This window comes from Micropterus dolomieu, linkage group LG17 (genome assembly GCF_021292245.1).
Source record: "Micropterus dolomieu isolate WLL.071019.BEF.003 ecotype Adirondacks linkage group LG17, ASM2129224v1, whole genome shotgun sequence".
Taxonomy (NCBI): Eukaryota; Metazoa; Chordata; class Actinopteri; order Centrarchiformes; family Centrarchidae; genus Micropterus; species Micropterus dolomieu.
Window position 1 is genome coordinate 7,900,465 of NC_060166.1, and position 10,126 is coordinate 7,910,590.

Here is a 10,126-nt window from a genome sequence, read left to right on the forward strand (position 1 = left end):
AAATAAGGAAAGAAACATCTAAGCTAAGTTTTTCATAAACATGGACATACACACTAAAAACTCCTGGGTTATTTCTTCAACTCATTTTCTGGGTGTCATAACCCGGCTCAAAGGCCATGACAAATGCGGAGAGGACACGGAGGATTGCCAAAAGTAAACATATTTATTGTAAGAACTTATACAACTAAACTAATAATCAACGATGTAGACTGTGTTAGTCAGTGAAATCAGTGGTGTAGATGTGGATGAGTGACAAGTATGGAGCTTGGGTGTTGAGGAGTGGTAACAAACATAGTGTAGAAAAACAAAGGAGTGCTGCTGCTGCTGCTGGCAGGAGTTGGACCAGATCAGAGAGAGCGCGAGAGCAAAAGGGCCGGAGTATTTTTCCTCCCACAGCGTCTGGCCCAGGTGCTCCCAATCTGGTTTACGGGCACTGATACCTTCAGGAGAACAGTAAACTCCCCAACACCACACAGTTAAACATCCAACTAGGCAGGGCTGTCACACTGGGTTAGTAGTGTTGGGTTAAAATTATGGTTTATTTTTTCAGAGAGTAACCATTTTCTGGTTATGTAATATTTTGACCCAATTCCTGGGTTGTTTGGGTTTCTGGGGTATTTTTCAGAGTAACCCATGTTCTGGATTATAGGGTTGGCTTTCTCTCTCTCAAATTCAAATTTGCTTTATTGGCATGAATGTATAGCAACCACCCTGCAATTTTCTCACAACAGTTGTTTGAAATAACCGTCGCTTCGCACTCGATCTGTTTTGGCCTGTGCTTCTTCGGTGCAACTTTGTCGTGTTGATGTAACATAAACTTTTCTGTGTCAATGTCCCTGTTGCTATTTTAGCACCATTACTGAAAAAATTACCATGGCTTAGTTGCTACGTTGAGACTAGCGTTAGCCATGGTAATTCTGTGGTTGCCATGTACGTGTAACTAGTTTAGTCACACATCACATGACACAACCAATGTTTGAAGACTTTAAGCCTTAAGTTCAATCCAGTTATTTTTTATATACAGTTTAATTTAATGCAAAAAAAGTAAACGTGCTTAAAGTGTGTAATGTGTGTGTTTTCCAGCCACTCATCTGTTTCAATGGTTTCTGTCATTTAGTTCATCTGCATCACCTGTGTTTAGTTAATTACCATCATCATCATCATCTGTTCCACCTGTGTTCTGTTAATCAATGTTCATCTGTGTTAGTATTTTGTTCCTTCAGTTCAGTCAGTCTTTAGCCATTCTACTTTGTATTCTTGTTTAGTGTGTGTACATCCTGCCTGTTTTTTTGGAGTTACTTTATTAGTCAAATGTTTGAATTGGAACTACGGACTGCTCTTCTTCTTCTGCCTGCACCACACCGTGACAGATATAATGTAAAACAAAGTCTTATTTTCTGAAATAAGACATACTGGCATAGTAACCCAAGTTAGGTTATTTTTGACCCTACTCCTCGGTTAAAAAGGGACCAACTAATTTCTGGGTTATTTTAACCCAGATGTTGGGGTTGTTCTTTTGACCCAGAAGTTGGGTTATATTAACTACAATGTTGGGTTTTTTTAACCCAGAAGTTGGGTCACAAAGAATAACCCAATTAATTTCTGGCTTACTTCAACCCAGAAATTAGTTGGTCCCTTTTTAACCTAGGAGTTGGGTCAAAAATAACCCATAATGGGTTTTTAGCGTGTAGGATATTAAACGAACAGGCAAACTCAATGAGGAGGAATGAAAGGTGAAAGCGGGAGCCAATCAGTGTTGAGAAGAGACGAAAGGAAGTGAGGTAGGTGGAAGGAAGTGAATAAAAATAGAGATAAATTGGGGATCTTTACTACAATTAGAACCTATGCATTCCTGGTAAAATGCTCCATCAAGTTACTGCCAGCTTCACATAAAAAGCATTTAACTGGGAAACACAAATTGACTTTTAGTTTAAAGCAGTCACAGGAAATGCAATGTTTGTGAGTGAGATTAGCGCTATCGTTTATCAAAAATGCGTCTACAAAACAGGACAACGGTCATTTTCAACAGTTTTTTGACAGCGGACCAGTTTGAGAAATTTCAGAGATATAACAGTCAGAAGCAGACACAGTGAGCTGTTAGACAAAGAGCTACAGGCGACAGGCTGCACACCTCCACCTCTACCTGCCAGGTAACTGACTCCTTTCGCTGTCTGCAGACATCTCTTGTGCAGAACAAAGTCAGATTGTGACTGCTCACATAATTATGGAAAAAGACCAATTATTGCTTGATGATCGTTTCTTTAGCTGCCCCACACTTCTGTGACCTGTACAATAGCGTAAGTTAGTAGCAACGGGCCCCGGTGGAGGCTGTTATGATGGGCCCTTCGGCACACACACACACACTCTGTGTTCATGTCTAGAAGGGAACCCTATTACTGGCAAATTTTTTTTGCCTTGTTTCCTCATTGTGCAGAGTTTAATAACTGATAAGATTATATGCAGTTAATACCTAACCTACTTAAAACAAATTAGCTTCTTGCATATTTGCATAGTCGACTTGAACATAAATTATTATCATCAGCATAATTTCACTGTGCAGACTCAAATACAAATCACAGATTATTATTAGCTATCATTTACACTGGGGGCGCTGGGGCCATGTCCCCACCACATCTTGAAATGGCTGATTTTGTCCCACTTACTTTTTGAGAGCATTTGTTAAAAATGTTTGAAAGATAGCTTGCACCAAGAAATGTTAACTAACAAGTGAAAATGCTTTGGTAGGTTTATTTGCACAGCAACAAAACATGTAATGCATTTTAAATATAGAAGAAACAAATGTGCGTTGGCCATAAAAAGTAACTTAACCTAAAAAAAAACAAGAACCTGATTGCTGCGTTATATTTTATTTATGAACTGTCACCTGCCAGCTGAATTTTGTGTTTTTGGTTCCCTTTATATAAATATGCTCCATCAAGTTACTGCCAGCTTCACATAAAAAGCATTTAACTGGGAAACACAAATTGACTTTTAGTTTAAAGCAGTCACAGGAAATGCAATGTTTGTGAGTGAGATTAGCGCTATCGTTTATCAAAAATGCGTCTACAAAACAGGACAACGGTCATTTTCAACAGTTTTCTGACAGCGGACCAGTTTGAGAAATTGCAGAGATATAACAGTCAGAAGCAGACACAGTGAGCTGTTAGACAAAGAGCTACAGGCGACAGGCTGCACACCTCCACCTCTACCTGCCAGGTAACTGACTCCTTTCGCTGTCTGCAGACATCTCTTGTGCAGAACAAAGTCAGATTGTGACTGCTCACATAATTATGGAAAAAGACCAATTATTGCTTGATGATCGTTTCTTTAGCTGCCCCACACTTCTGTGACCTGTACAATAGCGTAAGTTAGTAGCAACGGGCCCAAGTGGAGGCTGTTATGATGGGCCCTTCGGCTCCACAGTTCCTAAGCACACGCTTATATTTTATTTATGAACTGTCACCTGCCAGCTGAATTTTGTGTTTTTGGTTCCCTTTATATAAATAAAAACACTTCGACTGTAGATTGGAGCAAAAATGTCAGGAAATTAAGTTTTTAAAGCTCAATTTTCTGGGGGAGGACCACCTGACCCTCCACTCATGTATTTCTCCATTTCAAAATAGTGTTAAAAATCCCACCTCATGACCCAAGAGTATTATCACCCTCCTTATCTAAGTGACGCCCTCCTTATCTAAGTGACGCCCTCCTTATCTAAGTGACGCCCTTGAATGTGGGAAGAACGATTCATTAGTGACTACCCTAATCAGCACCACAGTTTAATGTGCATAGATGTAAGCTCAAATATTTGTTGACATTTTTCAAAAGATACGTGAGAGACAGGGACCAAGAGAGGAAGGGGGCCCACAGAGACTGGTTCTGTATATGGCCCATAAATTTGTGCAGGAGGTAAAGAGCGGAACACGGCTAAGGAGGTGCAAAGGGAAGGCCCCAAGTCTCAGACTTTGAAAATCCCTGTACTCTCTCCATACTCCCCGGCTGTAGGTTATGTAGCAAAATTGTAAAAATACACTGCGGCATTAATTTATATTTTGATATCTATAGCATAGCACCACAGATCCTGTGAAGTGTATTTGTTAAATATTTTTACTCTTTGTGATTAGGCCGTCGTCTAATTAAAATCCCCAAAGACCAAGGATACGCTCACTGATTTTAGAAGGAAATCTTCCAAACCACCATCTCAGACCTTCATTAAAGTAATTGCCATTGAATCTGCAGAACATTATAAATATCTTGGAACAGTCAGTTTCTATGATTGCATGGCATGGTAACCTGAACATTAGGGACAATTTTTTTTAATGAAAATTCTAAAGAATATACTGTAGGTCACTTGATAGGCACATGGTCTTGGTATTATAACGCCGTTAGCAGTAAAAATAAGAGTGTTTTCCATCAGGGCAGTAAAATGTGAAGTCTGAGCTTCCATGCTGTACCGGTTTATTGCCAATAACATTTCTGGCCACCTAGCAAAGCCAAAACACAGCGCTGGAGAAGAACTAGGCCACATTCTACCAGGGCAGAAATAGCTGTCTGATCTGAGCTTCCTTGCTGTAGGCTACCGCTTTACTGCCAATAATATGATCAGCTGATTGTCTCATGAACGTAAGCGTAAGCGGACCGGTCGCTCCTCGATCTCCTGACCCCGTACGCTCCACTGCCACACTCGCTCTCCCTCTCCGGTACGGGTTGTGTCGCTAAGCGCTATGAACGGTTTGTGATCGTTCCCTCTGGCTGGATGAATATTGTGCATGATCCATGCACTACTGCAGCTGGGGGCTCTCTGCAGCGCCATGCAAATTTCTAAATTCTTACCTTTCACAGAGAAAAGAAAGGTCAGGTCAAAAACGCAGCCGTTGTGTCAAGCATAATTGTAACCCTGGTTCCCCAAGAAGGGGAACGAGACACTGCGTAGGTTTCGACACTATGGGAACGCCTCTAGGCGTAGCAGGTCTGAACGTGAATGAAATTACACCAATCCTATTGGTTTGTTGCTAGAACGGTAAGGTGTGACGTAATAACCGGAGGAGTATAAAGCACACCTGTACACACTCAACATTAGCTTAAACTATGAAGCAGGCGCTTCAGGCGGGGAGAGAGGTGCAGCGGGCCGACGCAGTGTCTCGTTCCCCTTCTCGGGGAACCAGGGTTACATACGTAACCCGAGACGTTCCCCTTCGAAGGAACTCGAACTGCGTCGGTTACAACACTATGGGAACGAGATACCCACTAAACCGTGCCGAAAACCCCACCTGCCCCAGTGTGCAATAAAGTGGCACGACTAAGAGGAGAGCGCACGAGTGCCAGGTGCCGAAGGAAGGTCAAGACTGTAAACCGAATGAATGTGTGCGGAGTGGCCCAGCCAGCCGCTACACAAACATCCTGCAAAGAGGCCCCTGAAAGGAGGGCTCGAGAGGCCGCCATGCATCTGTTAGAATGAGCCCTCACAGCCACAGGTGAAGGCAAACCGCGCTCCTGATAGGCCAGGGAAATAGTCTGAACAATCCAGTTGCTAATAGTATGTTTGGGTGCAGGGAGCCCAGCCCTGGGGGACCCAAAATACACTAGCAGCTAGTCAGCCTTCCTCCAACGGGAGGACCTCAGAGTGTAAATACTCTGACAGTGTAAGTGCTCTGACAGGGCAGAGCAGATGAAGTCTCCTGCCCTCCGCCGTCACATGAGGTGGAGGATGAAATGCCTGCAGCACTGTGGACCCTGACACACAAGAAGGCACTTTAGGGATGTATCCTGGACGAGGGTGCAGGATAGCCCTAATATTCCCCGGGGCAAACTCCAGGCTTTGCGGGGAAACCGAAAGTGCTTGGAGATCCCCCACCCTCCTCAGAGAGGTGATAGTAAGGAGAAAGGCCATCTTGAGGGTCAAGTGCTTAGCCTCAGCTGACTCCAGGGGTTCGAAGGGGGCCTCAGCCAACGCCCCAAGAACCACCGCCAGATCCCGAGTGGGAACCTTGGACCGAGTCGCAGGTCTCATCCTCCGGGCACCACGGAAGATCCGTGTGGACGGGGCCCTGGAGCTGAGGAGGGTCTCGACTGCTCCGGCTGTTAGACCCGCCTCTAGGTACTGTGCCCCCTCAGGGGCCAGACACACAGTCGCCATATGGCGGGGCAAGGGTGAAGAACCCGGCCCTGCGCCTGGGACAGCAGGTCTCTCCTCAGAGGGAGACACAAGGAACCACACCCGGGTTGGACAGAACAGGGCTACGAGCAGTAGGCCGACATTTTCCTGGTGGACCCGCTCCAGAACCCCCGGGAGCCGAGCGACTGGGGGAAAAGCGTACAGACGTAGCCTCGGCCATGAATTTACCATGGTGTCCAGACCCAACGGGGATGGAGGAACGAGAGAAAACCATAGCGGGCAGTGCGTAGTCTCTTGAGACGCAAACAGATCCACGTCTATGGGGCCGAACTCTTCGCACAAGAGCTCCACCACTTCGGGGTGAAGTCTCCATTCCCCAGGCCTCAGCCCCTGCCTCGACAGCAGGTCTGCTCCCTGATTCTGCGTCCCCGGGAGATACATCGCCCTGAGCGATAGTAACCTCTGCTGGGACCACAGGAGGATCTGACGGGCCAGTCTGTACTGAGGGCGCGAGTGCAGACCGCCCTGCTGATTCAGATAGGCCACCACCGCTGTGTTGTCGGAACGAACCAGGACGTAATGGCCTTGGAGATCAGCCTGGAACACCGCCAACATCTTGAGACAGTTGATATGCCACTCGGACTGATGCACCTTCCAGGATCCCCTTGCAAAGCAGCCGCCCATGACCGCGCCCCAGCCCATGAGGGAGGCGTCTGTCGAAATGACCAGCCGGCAACAAGACCCTCCCAGCACGGGCCCCTGGGACAGGAACCAATTTTCCGGTTTTCCAGTTTTCAGCGTCTCCGGATCCAAGCCGCGAGCGGGAGAAGCCGAGAAACGGGCTCCCGAACGAGGAAAGGAAGCATCGGAGCCAGCGGATAAAGGTCGGGAAAAAGTCCCAGCCGTCTCGAAATCCTCCGACAGATCACGCTGTGAACCTCATGAGTGAAGCCACCAGGCCGCCTCAGCGGCCGCAGGGCCCACACCACGGGGAGAACACATCCGGCCATCCTCGGAAAAGAGAGCCATGCTGTACCTCAGTACCCACATGGAAAGGGCTTCGCAACAGGTGCAGGCAGCCCCCTCGAGAGCTGCCGGGCGTGCTCCATCCCCAAACATGAGACACACATCTCATGAGAATCTCCATCCGTGATGTACCGAGGGCAAGAAAAAAACACACCTTCTGTACATCTGGTTGCCGGACATGCTGGTAGACTTCTTCTTCAGGTAAGACACACTGCTTGTAGGACTGGAGCTTTCTTCAAACAACATACAGAGCGCCTGCTGAATAGAAAAAAGCTAATGATGAGTGTGTACAGGTGTGCTTTATACTCCTCTGGTTATTCCGTCACACCTTACCGTTCTAGCAACAAGCCAATAGGATTGGAGTGATTTTATTCACGTTCAGACCTGCTACGTCTAGAGGCGTTCCCATAGTGTCGTAACCGACGCAGTTCGAGTTCCCTTCTCGGGGAACTGGTTATTAGTAATGTTGCTTGTGGTTCTCCCCCTTCAGAAACAGTTTCACATGATGAACACAAAAGAAAAAACAAATGTAAACATTTGCACATTTCTTATTGTGCTGTACGGTACAACACACCAAACAACTAATTATTCTGCCCCAGCATCCTGTCTTTGGTCTGGGACAGGCCAGAGATTCTTGTTCTCCACCTCCTTCACCACCTCCTCCTCCTCCCTACTCCTGCTCCACCTCCTAATCTTCCACCTATCCCATCTCCTCCTCTGACTACTACTGTTCCTCTTCCTTCACCTCTTACTCCTCTCTATACTCCTCTTCCTCCTCATGTCCTACACCTTTCTCTTCAGATTTCTCTGTATCCAACTGACTCTGGTCCTTTTATCTTTCCATTGAAGCTTCTGATTGGTGTTTTATCAATTTTGACTCCTTGTGTTTCCACCTGGGTAGCTGTGTGCTAATTTAGCTCACCCTGTGCTGATCGAGTGAACAATATTTAATGTTAGTGTTTTCTCAATGACCACATGGTGAAAAGTAATGTAACTAGTTGTGTTTTGTCCATTTTTCCATTAAAAACCGCTGTGCCATGTTACAGGGCTCTACGTCTGACTCACATGTTTAAATGATCAAAGACAAGGCTTGCGCTGCTCGTTTCCTCTTTTCTCATTTATTTAAAACAAAACAAACAAAAAAGCTGTCAAACATGAGGTCAAAGACTGTGTCGGTCCTCTCTTCTTAGTGTCTGCCCGTAGGTTCAGACCCAAAAGACCTAATCTAAGTTAATGAGTAAGGTTAATCAGAACAGCTAAATTAATAAACAATTAATAAATCCAAAAGACTATTCTAAAAAATAAATCATCTATATTATAAAATAATTTAACAAAAAATTGTAACTTGTGTAACTTATTACTTTCAACAGTTAGTAATCTAGTAAAGTAAGGCATTACTTAAAAAAAAAAAAAAGTAACTAGTAATGTGTAATCCATTACCTTTTTTGAGTAACTGGTCCCGACCAGTACACAGACTAAACAAGGGGCTACTTTTCTTCTGAAAGTTGCGCTGTCGTTTAGTATTGCCTCCAAGTTCTTTGTCTAACATTTCCCTGAATTTAAGAATTTGTTTAAAGTCTAATTAATGTCTATCTCATAAAATAGAGTAAACTTGCTTGTTAAGCTCAATAAAATCAGTTGAGTCCTGAGATCATTTATTATAATGTGTTCTTTGAATCTGTTATAGGATCATGTGGTGAAGAAGAGCCTGTCTTGTCTCAGAGAGTCCATCAGTGACCTCAGCAACACCTACACTACAGCTCTGCTGGCGTACGTCTTCACCCTGGCAGGAGAAACGGAGACCCGTGCTCACCTTCTGAAGCACCTGGACACTGTTGCATCAAACCAAGGTGAGTCATCCTCCTAAAGGAAATCCTTCTGGCTTCATTCCTGTGAATGTGGCTCACCCTGTACCTGTTTGTCTGTTTGTGGATGGCTGTTTTTAGGAGGTTTCCTCCACTGGTCTCAGACAGCGACAGAAACGTCAGCCTCTCTGTCTGTGGAGATCAGCTCCTATGTGCTGCTGGCCAGACTCAGCGGCTCTCCCGCTGCTGAAGACCTGGGCGCCGCCACCAGCATCGTCAGATGGTTGACGGGCCAGCAGAACTATTATGGAGGCTTCTCCTCTACACAGGTACAGCCCAGACAGCTGGACAGTAAATGTACAGTATTCTCTTCTGGCCTGTTCATCCTACAAAGAAGGAGCAGTTAATTGAAGTCTGTGGCTTAGCTGTGACCTAATACTGAACTGGCTGTCTTGTAAAAACCATGTATCTCTAAAATGCCAACTTTTCGTTAGCTAAGTAAAACAGTATTGTCATCTTTGCAACAATTTATTTTCCAGCATATAATGGGCTTTTAAATGATTTATTCAGCTGATGAAGTAAGATCATTTTCTCAACCTATAAATGAATACTAAATCCTTGAGTTTATTAAAGATAATCCATGGTTTCACCACGCAATGAAATTACACAATATCTCAACAATATGTCTGTTTCCAACATAAGGACTTCAGCATTGTTCTAGCCCATTAATTGCAAATCACACACTGAGCATACTGGCCTGTTTTAAAATGTTACTGTTCTTCCCTTAGAGACAGCCAGTATTTGTTTCTCTGTGGAAATTGACATTGAGAGGTCTTCACTTTATAAATGTTAATTCCTACATGTAAAATTCCTTAATGTATAAACCAAAGTCACCGTTTCCATTTGTATCCAAGCCAATAAAGTAACTGTTGTGTTGTGTGTTGTAGGACACAGTGGTGGCTCTCCAGGCTCTGGCTCTCTACGCCACTGCAGTGTTCAGTCCAGAGGGTTCCAGCACAGTGACAGTCCAGTCTCCCAGTGGCCAGCTGACATTTGATGTGAATCAGAACAACAAACTGCTCTACCAGGAGAAGCTGCTGCAGGAAGTGACAGGAAAGTACAGCCTGGAGGTGAAGGGCTCTGCATGTGCTTCAGTGCAGGTCAGTGATCACTGTCACTGCAG

The 10,126-nt window shown here is 45.0% G+C and overlaps 1 protein-coding gene across 1 annotated transcript in view; it reads left to right on the forward strand.

The window, feature by feature from the left end:
• The window catches only part of LOC123985874 (alpha-2-macroglobulin-like), an 83,843-nt gene that overhangs the window by 58,909 nt on the left and 14,808 nt on the right, over positions 1-10,126 (forward strand). Inside the window, exons 28-30 of the mRNA XM_046073844.1 lie at positions 8,826-8,988; positions 9,085-9,272; positions 9,891-10,103. Coding sequence (XP_045929800.1) covers positions 8,826-8,988; positions 9,085-9,272; positions 9,891-10,103 — 564 coding nt within the window. The remainder of the gene's footprint in view (positions 1-8,825; positions 8,989-9,084; positions 9,273-9,890; positions 10,104-10,126) is intronic.